The sequence below is a fragment of the Bombus vancouverensis genome, chromosome 12, assembly GCF_051014615.1.
Source record: "Bombus vancouverensis nearcticus chromosome 12, iyBomVanc1_principal, whole genome shotgun sequence".
Lineage (NCBI taxonomy): Eukaryota > Metazoa > Arthropoda > Insecta > Hymenoptera > Apidae > Bombus > Bombus vancouverensis.
Window position 1 is genome coordinate 6,856,837 of NC_134922.1, and position 20,081 is coordinate 6,876,917.

At 32.6% G+C, this 20,081-nt stretch overlaps 5 protein-coding genes across 10 annotated transcripts; 3 read left to right on the plus strand and 2 right to left on the minus strand.

Moving 5' to 3' along the window:
• Positions 1–186: 186 nt before the first annotated feature.
• LOC117154972 (uncharacterized) lies at positions 187–2,711 on the plus strand. The gene is made up of 4 exons (XM_033330479.2): positions 187–420; positions 569–1,048; positions 1,117–1,789; positions 1,881–2,711. Exons 2-4 carry the CDS (start codon positions 583–585, stop codon positions 2,083–2,085), a joined length of 1,344 nt encoding a protein of 447 aa, XP_033186370.1. The 5' UTR covers positions 187–420; positions 569–582; the 3' UTR covers positions 2,086–2,711.
• D12 (YEATS domain containing 2 homolog D12) lies at positions 2,303–6,574 on the minus strand. Of its 4 annotated transcripts, none has more exons than XM_076623059.1 (5): positions 6,557–6,574; positions 5,795–6,088; positions 2,943–5,602; positions 2,787–2,860; positions 2,303–2,621 (listed from the first exon to the last, which is right to left on the minus strand). In XM_076623059.1, the coding sequence occupies exons 2-5, from the start codon at positions 5,877–5,879 to the stop codon at positions 2,504–2,506; spliced, it is 2,937 nt and encodes a 978-aa protein (XP_076479174.1). In that variant the 5' UTR covers positions 5,880–6,088; positions 6,557–6,574; the 3' UTR covers positions 2,303–2,503. The 4 variants fall into 4 exon arrangements, with proteins under 4 accessions (XP_076479174.1, XP_076479173.1, XP_076479172.1 ...); XM_076623058.1 differs by lacking the exon at positions 6,557–6,574 and adding an exon at positions 6,384–6,521; XM_076623057.1 differs by lacking the exon at positions 6,557–6,574 and adding an exon at positions 6,262–6,389.
• Positions 6,575–6,594: 20 nt separating this feature from the next.
• On the plus strand, positions 6,595–12,060 carry Duba (Deubiquitinating enzyme A). 3 transcript variants are annotated; one of them, XM_033330469.2, is made up of 13 exons: positions 6,595–6,847; positions 6,929–7,271; positions 7,379–7,471; positions 8,240–8,331; positions 8,474–8,607; positions 8,793–8,941; positions 9,024–9,179; positions 9,257–9,413; positions 9,488–9,699; positions 9,773–9,913; positions 9,986–10,141; positions 10,237–10,423; positions 10,762–12,060. In XM_033330469.2, exons 2-13 carry the CDS (start codon positions 7,134–7,136, stop codon positions 10,905–10,907), a joined length of 1,761 nt encoding a protein of 586 aa, XP_033186360.1. In that variant the 5' UTR covers positions 6,595–6,847; positions 6,929–7,133; the 3' UTR covers positions 10,908–12,060. The 3 variants fall into 3 exon arrangements, with proteins under 3 accessions (XP_033186360.1, XP_033186361.1, XP_076479175.1); XM_033330470.2 differs by having other exon boundaries at positions 9,794–9,913; XM_076623060.1 differs by having other exon boundaries at positions 8,799–8,941.
• A 267-nt stretch (positions 12,061–12,327) lies between these two features.
• On the plus strand, positions 12,328–18,050 carry LOC117155139 (MAM and LDL-receptor class A domain-containing protein 1). Its single transcript, XM_033330772.2, has 16 exons — positions 12,328–12,544; positions 12,603–12,693; positions 12,852–13,019; positions 13,127–13,287; positions 13,384–13,540; positions 13,634–13,828; positions 14,536–14,942; positions 15,018–15,215; positions 15,281–15,638; positions 15,749–15,925; positions 15,982–16,408; positions 16,510–16,854; positions 16,921–17,142; positions 17,212–17,600; positions 17,665–17,830; positions 17,899–18,050. The coding sequence occupies exons 1-16, from the start codon at positions 12,486–12,488 to the stop codon at positions 17,937–17,939; spliced, it is 3,561 nt and encodes a 1,186-aa protein (XP_033186663.1). The 5' UTR covers positions 12,328–12,485; the 3' UTR covers positions 17,940–18,050.
• Positions 18,036–19,942, minus strand: LOC117155137 (rRNA methyltransferase 3, mitochondrial). The gene is made up of 4 exons (XM_033330768.2): positions 19,377–19,942; positions 18,997–19,235; positions 18,750–18,905; positions 18,036–18,655 (listed from the first exon to the last, which is right to left on the minus strand). The coding sequence occupies exons 1-4, from the start codon at positions 19,682–19,684 to the stop codon at positions 18,102–18,104; spliced, it is 1,257 nt and encodes a 418-aa protein (XP_033186659.1). The 5' UTR covers positions 19,685–19,942; the 3' UTR covers positions 18,036–18,101.
• Between the last annotated feature and the right edge of the window lie 139 nt (positions 19,943–20,081).

Below are 20,081 nucleotides of genomic sequence, written 5' to 3' on the forward strand. Positions count from 1 at the left end.
AGCTTTCGCGATCTTTTTTTTCTGATGGAAACTTTTATTAAATTATATTAAATTATACTATTAACGGCTTAATAATATTTATATTTGAACATATTATATCAGAAATTTTATTTAGGGAATTCTGATTTTCGTAACAACTGACTGATCAATTTCTCACATTGTTGGCAGTACTGAGTTTAAGATTGGGGAGTGAGCAAGTTAGTAAACAATACAAATAATACTGCTGATTGAATTGCCCGGGCGTTTTTGTAAATATCTATGTTCTTCTGTATTTATAAAATTTTATAGTTAGTATTGGAAATCAAAAGTAGCCAATTACTTGATTTGGCTCTTCTGTGGAAAATTAAAGACATTTCTTATTGTATTATATTTTGTTTTATGAAAAAGTATTTCTCTTTCGCATCTGATAATAAGCTTAAGGTAATTAATTCACAAAATAATATGTTAACCATATCTTCTATCATTTATTCTTGTACTAGGTAGTTTCCAAATTATATAAATATTTTCCTTTCATGCAAAATAAAAATGATCATTGTTTTTTAAATATTAACAATGAAATATCTTCTAGAAAAGGAGAGAGAAATGGCTGAAGAAGAAATCTGTGGATTTCTAGATGTCAAGTTTTGTGGTAACAAGTCCAAAGTTCATAAGGTAAAAAAGAGAACATTGGGCCCTTGGAAAGTTTGGAAAAGGCATTGGTGTTCCTTTCAAAAGTTAGATTCTGAATTAGGAGTCAGAGTAAATCTTGATTATTGTATTGGCAACGATAATAGTTCATCATCAAATGACAAAGAGAATTTCATAGTAATACCATTGGATGCCATTATTTGCCGTACCCAATCTAGATCTAAGCAATTTGCTTTTGGTATATTTCCTATCAAAGATAGAAAACCATTGCTCTATTTAGCTGGTAATTCAGAGACAGAGTCACAGCGGTGGATGGCAAATATTAGACAGCTATTAAGACCTAGAAAGCTTAAATTTGCACCAGGATCTTATAAAATATCTATGGTTGACAATCCACATTCCAAAGCATCAGGATTGACAGGTATTTAAGTCATTATTCATAGAAAGAATCTGTGCTTTTTGAAGTTTAATTACCAGAACTTCTTTCAGGGATGTATGGTGATTTGATAACAAACACATTAGGAGTAATAATAAAGGATATTCATTCTGGTGAAATATTAGAGAATTTTGAGTGGGATGAACTAAATCAGTTTCACTTGATCACGGCAGGACGACCAGATGACGTTAAATGTATTTGTGTGATTCATACATCAAAAAAATTCCGTGCTGGAATTGGTGAACTACATTTGTTTTGTTTAGAAGCTGGTAAATTGTTGCAAGATTTGGTAACTCAGGGCCGTGGTCCAAGACACAAGCAAACTAATGGACGACCTTTAAGCTTAAGTGAAGGTGATATTAGAGCAATATCCCATGATGAACGTTTACGAAGTTATTCAGTAACAACTGGAAGAATGGAGTTAAAAATATTATCTAAGAGAAGAGAATCTAATGAAAGATATGAAGAAATAAGCTATAGAATGTCTGGTAAAATAAATGAGGATGTTTATCAACCAGAACCATATGACCATTATCATGTTAGAAGATACTCTGATATTTCGGCAACTTCTGGGATTTATGAAGAAATTCCAGATGAATCCGACATGAGTGCAGTGGCTGCCTCAAATTTTTATATGGAAAATCTCTTTTGTAATCGACTGTCGGAAGAGCCACCACCTTTGCCTCCACGTCAGAGGTGCGCTTCGGAGTCCATGAAAGGAAGCAGGTTTGTATTCATTTAGTTTTTCTTCATTCAATATTATGCTTGTTTAATATTACATTTATTTTTATTATATACATATATATGTCTTTTTAAGGTTGCAAGATATTCGGGCGTCTGGACCTAGTAGTTTGCCTTTAACATCTCATAAAAGCTCTGTACTGATCGAGAAAAATAATTTAGGATTCCAAAGAATAACAGATGAGTCTAATTACGTTCCCATGTCACCTCGATTAAAAGATATCACGTTAGTAGAAATGCAAGCGGCTCTACAAGAAAATGATTACGTTATTATGCGATAGACAGGATATCAATTGTGCAGTAAACAAATTCTCGTGAGAAATCTGTTAATATTTGCTACCTAATATTTAATTTCGTTTTTAAATTTTTTTTTAAATACATATATACATGTTCGGAAGAAAATATAAAAGATGAGGCATGATTGAAGTTAATTCAATTATATGTAGATATAACAGAGAAGAGGTCAGGAACTAGTTTAAATTTTATTGAACCTACTGATTCGTACAAAATTTCATATACTTTATTCAAAATTATAAATTTGTACATGTGCGAGGCTTCCGTTATCGGAACTGTATTGGAGCGCGTTGTTGCAGCAGACCTATGTTATTTAAGTGTTAAATACGGCAGAATTTTTTAAATTTCCTTAATATTAAATATTCCTTCAGTCATTAAATTCTCTAGATTTTATATTTTTCTAAGCTAATCTGTAGCCGTTAACCGATATTTTGAGCCTAATCCGTGATTTGTAAAAATATCAAATTCTTCACGATTTAGAAGGGCTCCACGTACATCGTCCAAAACGATCACCTTCGGATATCTACAAATAAAATAAAAAAAAGTCTATCACAATTCCGCGATAATAATATACATACATATATGTATATAATAGGTATATTTGACATCTGCATCATAAAAAGTTGTGAATTTTATACGAAATATATGTATATATATACAAGTAGCCTGATTGAAAAAGTATATTTACCCATTATCACTGCATCTTTCCCAAGCTTTTGCCAAAGACATTCTGACTAAATCCTCTGCAAGGCATTCAACAGCCTAGTAAAATATAAAATATGTAGGAAATTTAATTTTTCATTGATTTTTAAATTATGTAAAAATATATATATGTAAAACATACCCGCATTATCATTCGACCAGCTGCGCCATGTACGACAGTAGGTACAATTTCTTCAGAAATTAGCTTAATACCAATTTCTCTGGCAGTTTCACAAATAAAATTATAAAACGGCACTAATTTCTTTTCAAGTTCCAATACTGTAATTTTCGTGTTTACAAATTCCTTATGCTCTTTTCTTTCTTTTAGTCCCTTCTTGCTTTCTAGTGCAACATCAGTATTTACAACATCAACCTCAATGTCCAATTCATTGGATTGATGTAAATTAGAGTTAAGCAAATTATCATTCGATTGATCTGGATAAATTTGAAGCCACTTGCAGAAAGTATCAGGCTGTGTACATGTAGAAATGCTTTTGGCGATTGTGGAAACAGGTAAACTCTTCTGCTGTTTTATTGACCGAATAGTCAAATTCGGACAAAGAGGCGTATAACCGTGCAATCTCGCCCAAATCATTATTTCCTTAATGGTCCATAATTCTTCCTCCGTGAATGGCTTTTTCTTCATAAAATATCGTATCATCCTTGCTCGATTCCATTCACAGGCATTTCGCTTCGCTATACTATAGCTAAAAAATTCTTCTTCGCTCGTGCAGGCATAAGGATGGAGTCGTCTGTAATCGGAGTCGGAAGCATTTTGAGTTATCAAGGGCATTCTTCTAACAATGAATCGCAATAGGCCTTGAACGTTCAGAATATTTGCTACCTCAATTGTTCGGATAATTTCGTCATAAAACTCCTTTTTACTTTGGAGCTTGTACTTATCCTTGCCTAAAGTGATTTTTTGGCGTGATAACTTGAATTCCTTCGATTCTTGATTGTTCACTTTTAACATCTGTTCAGTAGCTGATTCTTTTTCAAAATTAAAAGAAAGATCATTTGGTGAATTTCTTCTCTCAGCTATCTTTAGTACTGGTATATTGGAATTTACATTTAAGAGAATACTTTTAGAAACTTGAAGCTTTAATCCTTGTTGTACCTTTGTTCTATTAGGATCTTGTTCTTGGATTTTAGTTTCTGTACCTAAAGGTTTCTTCAACAAACTAATACCACGAGAAGTAGTTAAATTTATCCTTGATTTTGTTGAATCATTATTACGGGCATAATTCATACCTGCAATATCTACAGGAATCGTTTTATTGTTCTGAAGAACTAAGACATGTCTATTTCCAGATGGTTCAAACAATGGAGGAATAGAAATTTTCAAAGGACGAAGGTTCGAGTGAACTCTGGAGCAACTTAGAGGAAGTACTTTCCGATTAACTTCATCTAACAAAGGTATGCTTGTGCTTGTTAATTCCTCTTGTACCTTTAAGTCTGTTAAATATCCATTTATTAAAAGTTCACTTGTTATTGTGTTATTAGTTTCAGTGTCCTCTTCTCTATCTTCTTTCTGCTGATTATCTACTGTGACAATCTTATGTAAAAATGAATTAGTTAATGTTGCTGATGAATGATCAATAGTTAAATTTCTTTCAGAATTGTTTAAATACTTGGAACCACAATAATCATGATCAAGTTCTACATAAAATAACAGTTTTTTCACATTTATTAAATCTTCATTAATTTCTATATTTTCTGAGGATTCTTTCTTAACTACCACTTCACTGCTCTTATCTGCTAATTCTAATGTTTTATTTATGTTGTTACTTCTAAAATCAGACATGAGATTAGAATCTTTATCATTTTCTAGCTTCACATCGTAATTATGCTCGTTCTCATTAAAATCTTCGTCAATTACTTTACCCGTATTTCGTTTAGAATTTCGGGAGTCTGCATAGATCCATATATCGACAAGTGTCTCGGATCCTAAAGTTTGTAGACCAGTATAAGTACGGTCTAATTTCAAATAATGAATTACGTCCATTGGCTTATTGAGAGCACTTTTAAAATGCAATTGTACTCTTAGCGGGAATTCACCCCAACCGCGTCTTGAAAGACAAAATGGTGCTGATGTAACTTCGACAACATCATTAGGTCTATAACTAGGATGTAAAAAGAATCGAACTTTGCTAACAAAATCATTAATATCAGGATTTTCTTTATTTCCTCTAACATACATTGTCCACTTGTGACTAGCTGCATCTTCTCTCCATTCTGGAGGAATCCATTTTGAAATGTTTCCAATAATTATACGTTTCCTCACTTTGTGCCTAATACCTCTCGATGGACATTGAGACTCTGGGACTTCACTTTTTGGAGGAATATATCGTGGAATTTTCTTTGGCCGTGGATCTTCGTCCGTTTCATTCCTTCTTTTCTCTAATCGATAATGTTCAGAAGCTTCTTCTATTTTTACTGCAGCATCACCAGTGGTACTTGATGAGTATATCGAAATTGATTCTGATGTGGTAAAATAACTGTCTTTGTTAGATGTTGTTGACGTAGAAATAATGGAACTGTCGGATAACTTTGGCGATTTACCAATTAGCTGTTTTATTGCAGGATGAATTTGAGTTTGTTTTGCTTCTCCATTTTGTGAATTTTGACACTGTTTGCGATTATAAAAGTCAGCAACAATAACATAACGCAAAAGATGAAGGATTTTTGATGCTCTATGCAATCTTTCTTGTAACTCTAAAACTTCTTTCTCTTTTGTATTAATTTCCTGGGAAAATTCCCTTTCAATAATAGCAGTTATTTTTCTTGCTGTACTGCTTCGTGCTAAAATGAAATAACAATAAAAGCGAATGCAAATAAATACAATTAATTCTGTATATTTTATTCATTGTACACATTCAATTTTTAGTGATGTTGTTACAAAAAGATAGTTCTTAATATTAAAATAAATGGAGTATAAACAGGTTAGATACAATAGAAACATCGCGTAAATTTGATAAAAAATTTCATATATACCATTTTCTTCGTAAATTCGTTGATGTTTTTCATCACTTGCATCGGATGGCCCGTAATCGGGATCTTGATCTTTTAAGGCACTCATTTACCATAGTTGTTTTCGAACGTATAATTAAATGGTAAAATATTTAAAACCTACTTTTTGTATTTTATATGTAATAAAAAAACTGTTTTATCGTTAATATCAGTTTCTTCTTATAGTACTTGTAATTTAAATGACGACCATGTGCTTTGTACTTCTTTTAAACCACCCTTTGAACAGAGGGTTGAAATTCGAAGTGTTGATGCAACTTTCTATAAACAAACGATGGAGGTTATATTTTCCACGAAATATTTTATTTCAGTCAATGATGCTGATTATATCGACAACAGAAAATTTATCGCACATTTTACAACAATTATCTTACATACATTATTACAAATCTGATATCATAGTGACAGATATATATATATATATATATACATACATACATCATAGTTCAGTTTCTATATTGTCCATATGTTATCTCATGATACCGTAGAAATTTTCAAGAAAGCGTGACAACACATGTGAAGTATGTTATTAGTATTGTATTATATGTATACATACGTAAAGTTAGCTTAGTAACAACAGGTGTGCTTTGTAGTAAAAATATTCAATCAACTTTATTATTATTTCCCTAAAAGTGTAGCAAAGGAAATTTGTTAAATTTTGTCAGTGTTTTCCATTCTGCCTATTGTATATAATAGAAATCTATCGAGAATGTCGCTTCAAACTTTTACCTGAAAAATTAACCCTATCAATTTCTACTTGACTGATCGAAGTATGTAACATTTATTCATTAATATTAAAAATTCGAAAAAAAACCTCGAATATACCTAGGCAATATAGAGTTCATATTCTTTAAAACAACTGATAAATATCTAGCGTAGGGACTTTTACGGTCGGGTATAGGGGAAATACCACGCGACAGATTGGCAATAGGTAGCCTCGTAGTGTGTGCAAGTGTAGTCATGGCTGTCTGACAAAACATTCGAAATAACACGAATTAATGTAGTAGTTGGTTATCAAAGGTATCATGCTGTATTTCTTACAAAGCGCTATATTGTCCTGATTTAAATTCCGAAGAGTTAATTAGTGACATATTATTAAAGGATCGATTCGCATCCACGTACGTCGAGGTGTACTTGGTAGATCATCATTGAGAATAATAATAAATAAGTGGATAGAGCAATTGTGGATCAGGAAGGAAGTTACGGGGTTGAAGGCGCGGTGAGCGTAAGCCTGCGAGATTCTCTTTTGAAATCTTGTTAAAACGAGCGTCGCGTCTGAACGACCACCGACGATCGATTACGCAAGATGACCATTCTGTCGAAGAAGAAGACGAACGCCTCGAAAGATAGACGAGAAGGAGGCAGCACTTCCGAAGTCGATGTTCACGGAGTGCAAAACGAGCATACCTCCGGATCCATCACACTACCTAATAGCCCATATCAGGTGAATGAATAATCCCTTTATTGCAACTATACTACTCGCACAAATACTTCTAGTTGTAAATAGTTGCAAGAGTGAACCTTAAAACAACCTTTTGCGAACCGTGACAGGTACGTGCAGCGAACGGTTTCGCGGTCGATCTACACGGGGTTCAAACTGATCACGGATCTGGTTCTATCGTTCTTACAGGGAGCTCGTACGAGGTAGGAAACATAAAAGCTAATTTTTTTTTAACCCCCAATTCCCATAGGTCACATTATGAGAAAATATTGGAAATATTTCATCAGTTGTTCATTGTCATTTCATTTTCATCAGTTGTCATTTCTATCTCTATTGATATAAAACATGTTTTACGAGTTTACTCTGAGATACATGTAAAATATATTTTACTTTACTTTTTTATTTTTATTATAAATTACACATCTTTTGTTGGTGTATACATTTCATTATTTTAGTACACAAAAAAAAATATGTTATAATTTGGACATGAGTATTATATTAGTATGGAATATATTCATATATTTCAGATGCACATAAAATCTCAAATGATAGCAAACAAACCAAATAACACAAAACATACTTTTTTTCAAGATACTGTTAAAAATGAATGAAACCAAAATTCTGTCAACAATATTATGAATTAATATATCGGAATAGATACTAAATTGACTACTAGCCTTACTAGATTTACTGGAATGCATTAGAACCTATAAACTATTGATTTGCTTATGTTATAGAACAAATAAGAAAGTAATATTTATAGGTGCCTATGGGAATTAAGGAATTAACATTACGTTAGGTATTTTTCTTTCCTTTTTTATTATTAAATTTTTATATAAATACCCTGAATTTCAAATTATCCTTTTTTTATGGAATATCATTTGTCATTTGCTATGTATATAATAACTCTCTATAGTTAATAAAAATATATTATAATGTATTCAACACTTATATGTGTTCTTCTATTAAAGTCAAGTGTAGATCGTCGAGAAGATAAACATTTTGAAGAAGGAAGTGGTCCCAGTCATGGTAAACGCCACAGACAACGAGCAAGTCCACATAGGTAGTGTATGAAAGACCAAAAAATTCCTAAATTTGTTTTATATCATTGTATTATCTATCATTTTAGATATATTCAGTCTAGTATATTGTATTCAGAATTTTATGTTTTGTTTTGTATTTTATGTTGAGTGTTTATTTTACAGTGGCTGTATTGGAAGAAATTCACGTTCAAAACGTGATAGAGAAAGAGATAGGGGCCGAGAAAGAGACAGGGAGAGAGAAAGAGAACGTGAAAGACAAGCTACACCTCCCACTGCATCTAGCAGTGGCTTACAAGGTTCATATTTGTAATGCTTCTTCTATGCATACATATATTAAATTTATCACTTAATATTAAAACAAGCATAGATCAACTTAAATTATATTGGAAAAAGACATTTTTCTGTGATATTAAAATTTTGTTATATAAAATAAGAAAACATTTCTTAGTAAAATAAATAATAAATAATACACTTTACTTAGCTACAGATGGTAGTGTCATAGCCAATAATCGAATGGCTATTGTTGGGACTGCTGCAAATATAGAACATGAATTAGCTAATGGATATAATAGTGGTGATGAATATACTGGCAGAACTGGAAATAATCTTACACTGGCTGAATGGCAAGAGGTTAGTTATGAAATGATAGATAGTTATGACAATGGATAATTTTTATTGTCAAATTTTTTTGATTATATTTTTTTTTTTACAGCGAGATAGATGGTTTGAAAAACGAATGCGAAAAATGGGATTTATCGTCAAAAAGATGGGTGAGGATGGAGCATGTCTATTTAGAGCTGTTGCAGATCAAGTTTATGGTGATCAAGAAATGCATGGTGTAGTTCGGAAGCATTGCATGGATTATATTGTAAGTATTGAACACAAGAATGATAGAAATCCATTATTTAAAAATAAATTTATTAATTATATGGTGTGATTTTCTAGGCTTCCAATCAAGAATTTTTTTCTCACTTTGTAGCGGAAGATTTTAGCACATATGTAGATAGAAAACGACAAGAATATGTACATGGAAATCATATAGAGATGCAAGCTATGTCTGAAATGTATAATCGTAGCATTCAATTATATTGCTACAGTACTGGTCCGTGTCAATATGCGCTTTGGTAAAGTTAATCTTTTTGTACTTTTAATATTAGCTTTTGTAATTTTACACAGAACCAATTAATATTTTCCATACGATGGTCGAAAGTGATAATGAACCGATACGATTGTCTTATCAACGTGGTAGCCATTATAATAGCATAGTAGACCCATATAAAGCTACAATTGGTGTTGGTCTTGGCTTACCTTCATACAATCCTGGTGCTGCGGATCGACAACTTATATCAGATGCAGTTCGTCAAAGCGAAGAATTACACATTGAGCAGGTGAAGAATTACTATAGTTAGTTGTTCTATTTAATATCGTTTTAAACTTTAAACTTCTACAATAAATGAAAAGAACAATTATTTTTGTGCACAGACGATGCTAGAAGATAAAATAAAAGCAACTGACTGGGAAGCAACAAACGAAGCCATAGAAGAACAAGTTGCTAGGGAAAGTTATTTGCAATGGTTAAGGGATAATGAAATGCGAAAAGCTGTAAGTTCCATGCAATTTTTGTCTATTATTTTAGACGAGTAAAGTAAAACATTGTCTTGTGATTTAATAAAGAGATCAGCGAGCAGCAGCAGTACAAGTACAGTAACAAGTGCGCAACACAGTCACGCACATTTTCACCCTCATGGAGGTCGTGGTCAACAACGAAGCCACACTTCTTCTCCGACCACGACTCAAACTAGCCAAGATAATTTGCGTAATTCTCCAAAAGTTCGTTTCTAGTTATTAATGTTACTAAGACAGTGTAGCCTATATATATATTATGTTGTATATTATGTTTTGTATGTTTTAATTTATAATTTCAGGTAAATGATTCGGTAAGATACAATAAAAGGTCTCCGCAACACCAGTCAACACAAGGATCTACTATGTCTCACCTTGCCTCAGATTTTGAATCTAAAATCTCGCAGGAACCTGTACCAGGTAGTAGTAAAGAGGCTCATGCTTCACCGGATATCTCGTTATTCAATCGTCTTCCTCCCGAAGTATTTGGTAAGTCAAGTATTAGCAGTTAAATTAAATGTCAGTAACTAAGTTACCTTATGATATATAATTATAATATAGGTACAGGATGTTCCGTTTAACTGAAAACAGTAGGATATTTCACGAGGGATTAAAGCTATATTTTAACAAAAGTTGTTTGATTTGAAGGAGGATATCATATCATACCTCTTACCAAACAACTTCTATTCAAACTTTTTAGGTTACGTTAATCCCTCATGAGATATTCTACTGTTTTCAGTTAAATGAAACACTATATAATTAATTTTAAATATTTTGATCAAGAAGAATAATTTTTGCTATGCAAAAACATGTTCGTAATTTACTAGGTTTGACTGATTGGGAAGACAGTGACATACTCTCGCAAGTTTTGGCTACATCACAGCAGGAATATTTAGACAGCTTGAAACAATCACGGAGTTCTGCCTCTTCTGGAAATGATACTAACAATATACTAGATTCTAGTAATAGTTAATTTTTAAAATCGTTATTGATAAAGTTCAAAAGAATACTGAAGCAAAAGTATATGCATTTGTATGCAGCGTTTTTCATAGGATGTGATATATCCGAAAAATAAGATAGTTCTAAATCAAAAAAATGAAGCAATTCTTAGTGTTATCACATGGTCATTAGTCACTAAGAGTCATCGACAGTTATGTTGAATGCATGCCTAATAAACTTAATTACCGGCTGCAAATCGTATCGCATTAATTTCTGCTGAAGTTATTGTGTACTTTAAATCAGATATGAATTGAAGCATATAGCGAGTTTCCAAAGAAGTGGTTGGATTATAACTTTACCAAATATTAGCACAAGTGTTTAAGTGTTTAAGTTTATTAAGGATGCATCTGCTTTTCTCTATTAATAACAAGAAATTTAATCAACAAAGAAATGATCACGTAAAAGCATCAAGAATTGTTTTCTTCAGTTTCGTTGGTTTGACGTATGAGTTTGATAATGCATCTTATGGGATACTCTGTACATACTGCAGTATCATCTAATTCTGCATTGCACTAGGGTATAAGGTGGTTTGCTTTTTTCATTGGAAATAAATGTTTGGTGAGCATCGTTCAATTCAAGAATTGTTGATGTGTGCACGAGTACTCTAAAAGAGTACATACATCGCGTTAATGTGCACACTTTTTGAAAAACTAGAGTAGCCATATTGTTTTGCCAGCAGTGTTTCACCTTATGGACAGGAACTTTTTTACAATCAAGTCTTAAAAAATAACCCATTTTTGTCGTTGTTCATCTATATTAAATTGTCTGCGTGTTCTTGAATGCAGCATTTACTATTGTGAATTATGCAATTCAATCAGGTCAACTGCGTCACTACATCCTTTTTTGTGGTATGATATAATACATCTAAACGCTTTAGGAAAAAAATCTTTATTGCGTTATTTGTAAAAAAAGAAGAATAAAACTACTACATGTAATTTAATGCCCGAATTTTCCCTACCTTTGCATATGTGCTTTCGTTAATACATATGTATAGAGAATGTTTGCTAACGAATCTTAGAGACTTTAAATAGTATTAAAACAATACTTTATAAATTGTGAGCAAACAAGAATGCGTTTTTGTAAACACTTTTTATGAATAATAATAAATCCACAATCTATGCACGTCATATGCATATTCTCGAAATATAATTAGATTTCATTTGTGCATTCCAAGTTATAAGCATAAATGAAGAAACAACGAATTCCTTATGATTTTCATATGATCTTATTTGTTAATTTGTAACAGTACGCCATTAAATACGAAACTAATCAAATCAAAAATCATTGTATTTTTTTTTTTGTAAAAAAATAGCTCTTCTTAAAAAGTAAATGTATTTAATTAATTATTATATTTAATTATATTATTCAATTTCAAATATCTGATTGGAAATAGACATTTCTGACATACCAGAAAAAAATTCAAACTTTATTGGACTAACTGTTTATATTGATCTACCATAACAAATTGATTGATGTTTAGTACTCTTAGCTAAATTAATTTTGTGAATTAATAATTCGATTTTATTCGCGTTTTTTATCATTTTTGTCAAAAATGTCCATGCATATAAATGATTATATATTCGAAACATTGTTAGGACAGGGGTCTTTCGGGTATGTATTCGTGCTAAATTAAATTTTCCTATTTTTCCTCATCGTCTATTGTTTCTAGATCAGTTTACTTAGTACGACGAAAGAAAGACTCTAAACCATTCGTAGTTAAGGAACAAATTCTCGATAATGTAAACGCACTACCTTTTAAGGTGAGGAAATTTCTTAATTGAAATAGGCCAAATTAATTGTTGTGTCACCATATCAAGGAGATGTACCTATTAATTAACTTTTTTTTGTACATAAAAGATTGTCTCTATGCTTAATTTTATATACTATAACTGATTGCATGCATATTTAATGTGCTCAGAACATATCAGAAGAAGTGAAATGTTTGCACACTTTGAGACATACTAATATAGTTGCTTACTATGGAGCTTGGATAGAAGACAATCACAGTTACATTCTTATGGAATATGCAACGCGAGGCACTTTGAAAGATTTGTTAGAAAACAATGAGACACCACTTAAAGAGGAAGTAAGAACTTGGGAAACATTACATCTCATTATTTTTCGTCTACGATATTTTAAACATTTGATATAATATTAATATGTTAATACTAATGAATACATATGTTAATTTAGGATGCGCTGTATTTATTCTCCCAAGTCGTTCTTGGAGTTCACCACATCCATTTCAAAAAGATTCTTCACCGTGATTTGAAACCGGAAAACATCATGCTAACCGGAAGCCGCGGTGACATCGTAAAGATCGGAGATTTCGGCGTCTCGAAAAATTTTAAAGAGTATTATTCATTGTGAAAAACTTACTTTATGAAATATTAATAGTTTATGTTCAATATTTTTATATAATTTTATGGAGTATTATCATTATTGTACAGATTAACGAAACCATCAATTATATGTCGCGCTGGATCATTTTGTTACATGGCTCCAGAAATGCTAACGGACCAATCTTATGATTTCAAATGCGATATATGGAGCATGGGCGTCATTCTCTATGAAATGGTTTCAAAAAGACATCCTTTTCCCGCTATGGTAAAGTTAGATTAATTTAATCCCGATTTTAATCAATGTAATTTTTGACTTTATTCTATTTTTTATACGTATGGTATGTATCCCAATTTTCAGAGTCTAACAGAAATCATAAAAATGATTTGCGAAGAAAAACCACGGCCTCTTCCCCGAGGGACATCAACGTCTGTTGTTAGCTTGATATCAAAAATGTTGAGAAAAGATCCATTTTGTCGGCCGAAAATAGATCAATTGATCCTCTGCCCTTACCTTGTATCTTTCATTATTCGGATATATTTAAATTTAGGACGAGTTATGAGTATTACTAACAAGAATAATGGAAATTTTAATCCGGAAATATTTCTGAAATTTTTAAAATCGTAAATAACGTTTAAAAATTAGACACTAAAAGTTATATATTTAAATATAGATTTTCTTCATAGAGTAGTCACTTTTTATATTTATATTCATATAATTATTATATAATTCTGTACATAATAAATATTATAGTATAATGTACTTTATAATAATTACTGATAATTATTGCAGGTAGTCAGTTTAATGAAATTGTACAGGGAACGGTTATCGAACTCGGACTCTCTGTACTAGGATCAAAAGCGTAACGACAGGAAGCGAAGACCGGAACTGCGGAATGTTCGTTTTATTTCATCACGTGCATACCTTTTGAAAACCGTTCAGTTCGTATTTAGTTTAGTTATCATTCTTCTGCGTGTATAAACGTCGCAATAACTTCTAACTTCTGTTTATCAGGAAACCGTGTTGGAAGTTAAGTGTTAGCTTCTTGCTATGTAATTTAAAGTGTAAAATTTCCTATTTTCGTATTTAAAATACTTTAAATTCCAGAAAAATTTATAATAAAATACATAAGATAGAAAAAGATCCTCAGTTGTTTCCATGATGAAACATGTGATTGTGTATCTGCTTAACATTCTTTATATAATACCTCAATATTAAGATCTTATTTTTTTCATGAAATAAAAATTGTCTAAAATATTAAGAAAATGTGGTTGATTTTATTAGTATGTAATTGCCTTTACTGGCTAACATGTGCTTCTTCATGGATTCCTTTAAATCCGATGCTCGGAGAACAAATAGATCTCGTCGGCGGCGAAAACGAAAGTTTCATTCCCAATTGGACCAAAAGTATGGAAAATGACGAGACGAAGGATGTCTTTGATACTTTTGTCACCAACGATGCTTTCAACTCGACGCAGTTTCCATTCAATTCCATTGATCGAGATCATGATCTTATGGACGAGGTAGAACATATCGAACCCAGGCATTGGCCAGTTAGACCAGATATTGTATATACTCGGACAATTATTCCTCCAACCACAGAGATGCCGTTGCCACGAAAGCCACTTAATCCGCCTACTCTTGCCCAAAGAAATTCATCAACGCAGAGGTAAGAAATTTATAGATATAACAAAAATTGACCTGTTAAAGTTCAATCACTTTAAAATGTATCTTTCATTTTAAGGTACCCACCAATCACACCACCACTATCTACAGCATCAATAGATGAAGTTTTTTGTGACTTTGGAACATTTCCAGCACAGACACTTTGTGAGTGGCAAAATGGTGATAGTGTAATAAACTGGGTAGCTGGAACTGGCATGGGTACCAATTGGATGGGTGGTCCCCCAAGTGATTATACCACTGGTACTATGGAAGGAGGGTATGCTTCAATATACATATTTATTTCCAATTCTATGTCTGTATAGTAACTCAAGTTTGAATTAGATATGCCTTCCTTGAAACATCACAACTGCCACAAAAGGATGGTAAAACAAAAACTCCAGGAGGACTGCTGCATAGTGCTCAACTAGGAAGTACAGGAGTTGTTGGAACTTGTATTATGTTTAAGTATAGCATGGATGGCCTCAGCGTCGCTGGTCTGAGAGTTCTACTTCATGTAGGTGTAGATGAATATTCTATTAAGAAAGAACAAACTGAAGAAATCACTCCAGAAAATGCGACTATACCGTCTTGCAAGCCACTGGAAATTTTTGACGAACGTGTCATTTGGAATGCTCAGTATTATACCCTGGGTGTTTGGCAGCAAACACAAATGCTATACACATATCCCGAGTTACATTCGGTAATTGGATAACTTTCTTCCCGAATTAATATTTTCCTTGAGAAAAGCATCATGGTTTTCATATTCAGAACATTATGATTATCATATAGAAACATGGTATTTATTTTTAGTTGATCATCGAAGGAATTCCTGTGGATTCTACCGATCCAGCCCGTCTATATAGGGGCTACATAGCCATAGATGACATAGATTTACAGCCAGGTACTTCATGTATCGGTTTCTGCAATTTTGCTGGTGGATTTTGTGATTGGGCTAATGACGCAGAGGATGATTTCGATTGGACAATTGTAAGTTTATCATCAATTTCACTATTACGCTATAATATATATAAATACGTGTATAGAGTCGTGGAAGTGGGAATCCCACAACTGGACCCGCAATGGATAGTTCGATAGACCAATCAACAGCTGGAGGATATGCGTATATAGATTCTTCTTTTCCTCGTCGACCAGGAGACAGAGCCAGGCTCGTTAGCACCAGCTTTCCCGCATCAAGTGCCGATACACCTATGTGTATGCACTTTTGGTTCCACATGTTTGGCTCTGGCATCGGTTCTTTAAAACTGTTCATTCGTCATTTTCGTAATTTGGATGCAGCTCTCCGAGAAATTTGGAGTCTGAACGGAAACGCTGGAAATACGTGGTTCGTTGCTCAAATTACAATTAGCTCTCTGGATGATTTTCAACTCCTTTTCGAAGCATCTGTAGGTAACACTGAGATGGGAGATATTGCCATTGACGACATCTCTTTTACACAAGGTGCTTGTCCAGGTAAAGATTTATAAAAAATAGTTAATACATACAGAGATCTGATTGAAAACGAAATAGAGATCACTGTTGGTTTTCGAATATTCATTCATGTACACTTTCAGCTTTACCTCAAGTTGCCGTACCTACACCACGAGACTGCACCTTCGAAGTCGACGAATGTGACTGGATCAATTCTCGAGATCCTGATCGAGTGGAGTGGGAAAGAGTATCTATACAAGTGCTGAATCCCAGGAACCAACGAAAATCGTACAGCAATGGATATACAGTTAATCGAAGAAATGAGTATTTCCTTAATCTGGGACGTCCAAGAGGAGGACCTCGATCATCCGGAGGTGGAACAGCGCAACTCGTTAGTCGGGAAATGAAAGGCAGTGATGAGCCATTATGTGTTACCTTCTGGTACTTTATGTTTGAGTCTTTCATTGATTCTATCGGACCAAGCTTAGGTAGATATTTTATATTTTTTTCTTTAATTATTCTAATATGCCTATAATAATGATGCAAATTCAAAGGTGTACTCCGTGTATTTATACAAACAACAGAAGAATCATCAACTGAATCAAGATCAATCTGGCAACTGTATAGTAACCAAGGACCCACATGGAGGTATGCACAAATCAATATAAACGAAAGGAAGAACTTCAACGTAGTTTTCGAGGGTACTTGGGGTCCCAATCGTGCTAGTGGCAGCATTGGCATTGACGATATTGCTTTCTATACTGGAAATTGTTCTGGTAAGCTTTCAATAAATCCTGTTTTTTCTAATTCTACCTCAAACTAATTATGTTATTACTGGTTTGTAGTAAAACCACCTGGTGCATCTGTGAGACCAGAAGATTGTAGCTTTGAGAAAGGGTTATGTGGTTGGGAAAATATTACTTCTTCTGAGAATGAGCGTACAGTCACTTGGCAGCGTGCGTTTCTTGCTCATCGTCCAGCTCAGCTATTGGATAAAACTTTTGGGGCAACCGGAGACTTTGTTTTCTTTGATATTTTTACTATAAATAAACAATCCACAGATGTACGTTTACGATCTCCCATAATTCAAACATCACCCGACGAAGAATCGGTTTGTTTCACTTTTTGGTTCGCTGCCTTTGGTGTTGAAGAATCTACAACGTTGCAAGTTATTAAAATGAATATCGACGAAGAAGTAGGCAACGATGAAGAGAATGATGGAAAACAACAACCTGTAGGTATTTATAATTCTTTGAGATCTAGGATATCCTAAAAAATCAATATTTTATTTGTTTTAGTTATGGTCATTAACAGCAAAAGGATTTAACAATCCTAGACCTGTATGGACTGCAGCACAGGTAACAATAGATGCACGTGCATCTTATCGTCTCATCTTAAGAGGAAGTGCTAGTAATGGAGGTTTTGCGATCGACGACATAAAGTTTCAACCTCAAAGTTGTACAAGTAAGATTCTTTTTACCAAATGAATAAAATAAAGAGACATACCATACTTTGATATTCTAATTTTGTAGTTCGACCAGCTGCTGCTCAACCCGTTAATAATGGAAATTAAACTATTAGAACTCATTATGATCTATATTACATTGTTTTTATGTCATCTCTTACAAAACTTATATGAAGTAAGCTTCTGTAAATAATAAATGCACAATTCATTCAGAAATAAAAGCCAAGGATTTATTTATACAATTGTGTAACATCTATCAAAAAATCTGTATCAAAGGAGGCTCTTTTTCTTGAAAAATTGTCTCCTAATTTCAAAGATAACAACACCAAGTGCTACAGCCGCATTCAAACTATCCACTCCTTTTACTAAAGGTATATTGATACGAATACCGTTCTTTTCTTTCAAGAATTTATAGGAATTAAAATTCAAACCTTCAGTTTCTCCACTTACAACAATTACAGATTCTTTTTTTGTATAATCTACAGAATAGTATGGAAGAATAGGTAGTTTTAACATGAAATCTCTCATCAGGTGTTTATTTTTTGGTACCATATCTTCTTTTGATTGCTTATTAGTATCCACTGTAAGTTTTGACTTCAAATCTTCTGGATCAATATCAAATATTTGCAAACTTGTTTGAAGTATTTCAGTTGAATAATTGTGCAAAAACTCATCACCAAAAGTGCTATCTGCTACAAAAATGTTACTGTCCTCACTAATTAGCAATGGGATCTCATCCCATGTTGGAAATGCATGAATAGGTAGTTGGAAATGTGTACCAGCTGCACTTCTGAGAACTTTTGGATCCCACAAATCTACACATCCTGAAGATATTGAATCTTAATTTAATGATTATTCCTTTATTTAAAAAATTACTAATGTCATTTATATATATGTCATAAATTCATGGTCTAATACCTTTCATTAGGATTAATTTTTCACAACCTACTGCTGCAGCAGCCCTCATAATAGATCCTAAATTCCCTGGTTCTCTTATATTATCGCAAACAATAGTAAGTGGTAATGCATTATCAGCTGGTTCATTCTTATGTACATTTGGAGTTTTAAAAATTCCTACATTACAAAAAGAAATATAGACAAAACCATCAAAGTATTAAACTTGTTAATACAAAAGCTGCATGTTTAAAATATACAATATTATTACCTAACAAACCAGGAGAAGTGGTTAAAGCAGACCACAACTGTATTGTAGTATATGGAACTTTGTATAATTTAACTTCATTGGGAAGTTTTAATGCAGCTATGTCAGATGAATCATTGAAAATTATTGAATGCGGTATTGCACCAGATTTTATAGCATCTATGATTAGTCTTTTTCCTTCCAAAACTATCTCATCATTTTTTTCCCTCCTCTTTCGTGACTTTAAATTACTCATCAAGGATCTATAAGCATAAAAATTCCCAAATAATTCTTTTTATTTTATACATATAACTTTGACACATAACTTTCTATTCAAGATTCAATATTTTATACATATAACTTTCTATTCAAGATTATAATAAAATCAAAAATAAGCAACTTACGATACAATTTTTTCATTTTCTTTAAGTTTTGTAAATAAATTCTTTTTCGCAGCGTTTTCAGTTTTTTCACTTTTCTTTTCTTGGGTGGGTTTCTTTTTACTCGATTTTCTCGCAGAAATCCTTTCTCGGCGAATCTGCGGCTGAGTAGTATCTTCACTTTCGAAAAGTTCATCTTCGTTAACAATTGCAATCGGTCTTCGACTATTCCACCTTGCATACGTCCGTATTATACACAAATTAACTGTCTTTAATTGTTTAGCATATCGAATTGGTTGAATAGTATTACGTGCAATATTTAGAAATACCATCGTTGCTCACGTTTTAATACAAAATATTTATTTTTATTACTTATAACCTTTGTTTTAAACATTGCATAGTTCTTTATTAATTGTGCAGAGCACCGAACACGTATATTTTGATGAAAACATTTCTCTAAAATATTATACTATTCACACAAATTAACTTAATAATTAACTTTAAAAAAATGTACACGCGTGTTTTATTCAAAGAGTTTAAAAACAGCAATAGCGTGAATTAGAAAGTTCGGGGCCTTACGAGACTCGTTAAACTCCTGCTATAAAAATTTAAACTACTAGATGTCGACACGTGTCAATGAAACATTGTTCTGTGCTTTGGAACTTATAAATGTTATGGTCACCGAATAATTATTAATTTGTGTCATTCACAATTGATGAAATTATTAAC

What these genes read in the sequence shown, in the direction of transcription:
- LOC117154972 (XM_033330479.2), top strand. Translation starts at nt 583, where the DNA reads ATGGCTGAAGAAGAAATCTGTGGATTTCTAGATGTCAAGTTTTGTGGT. An exon ending in CAAAGCATCAGGATTGACAG is followed by an intron (nt 1,049 to 1,116) that starts GTATTTAAGTCA and finishes AACTTCTTTCAG; the next exon opens with GGATGTATGGTGATTTGATA. An exon ending in GAGTCCATGAAAGGAAGCAG is followed by an intron (nt 1,790 to 1,880) that starts GTTTGTATTCAT and finishes TGTCTTTTTAAG; the next exon opens with GTTGCAAGATATTCGGGCGT.
- D12 (XM_076623059.1), bottom strand. Translation starts at nt 5,879, where the DNA reads ATGAGTGCCTTAAAAGATCAAGATCCCGATTACGGGCCATCCGATGCA. An exon ending in CTGGTCGAATGATAATGCGG is followed by an intron (nt 2,861 to 2,942) that starts GTATGTTTTACA and finishes ATATTTTACTAG; the next exon opens with GCTGTTGAATGCCTTGCAGA. An exon ending in GAAAGATGCAGTGATAATGG is followed by an intron (nt 2,622 to 2,786) that starts GTAAATATACTT and finishes TTTTATTTGTAG; the next exon opens with ATATCCGAAGGTGATCGTTT.
- Duba (XM_033330469.2), top strand. Translation starts at nt 7,134, where the DNA reads ATGACCATTCTGTCGAAGAAGAAGACGAACGCCTCGAAAGATAGACGA. An exon ending in TACCTAATAGCCCATATCAG is followed by an intron (nt 7,272 to 7,378) that starts GTGAATGAATAA and finishes GAACCGTGACAG; the next exon opens with GTACGTGCAGCGAACGGTTT. An exon ending in AAGAATTACACATTGAGCAG is followed by an intron (nt 9,700 to 9,772) that starts GTGAAGAATTAC and finishes ATAAATGAAAAG; the next exon opens with AACAATTATTTTTGTGCACA.
- LOC117155139 (XM_033330772.2), top strand. Translation starts at nt 12,486, where the DNA reads ATGTCCATGCATATAAATGATTATATATTCGAAACATTGTTAGGACAG. An exon ending in ACTGGTACTATGGAAGGAGG is followed by an intron (nt 15,216 to 15,280) that starts GTATGCTTCAAT and finishes AGTTTGAATTAG; the next exon opens with ATATGCCTTCCTTGAAACAT. An exon ending in TTCTATCGGACCAAGCTTAG is followed by an intron (nt 16,855 to 16,920) that starts GTAGATATTTTA and finishes GCAAATTCAAAG; the next exon opens with GTGTACTCCGTGTATTTATA.
- LOC117155137 (XM_033330768.2), bottom strand. Translation starts at nt 19,684, where the DNA reads ATGGTATTTCTAAATATTGCACGTAATACTATTCAACCAATTCGATAT. An exon ending in GAAAATGAAAAAATTGTATC is followed by an intron (nt 19,236 to 19,376) that starts GTAAGTTGCTTA and finishes TTATGCTTATAG; the next exon opens with ATCCTTGATGAGTAATTTAA. An exon ending in AAAATTAATCCTAATGAAAG is followed by an intron (nt 18,656 to 18,749) that starts GTATTAGACCAT and finishes CAATATCTTCAG; the next exon opens with GATGTGTAGATTTGTGGGAT.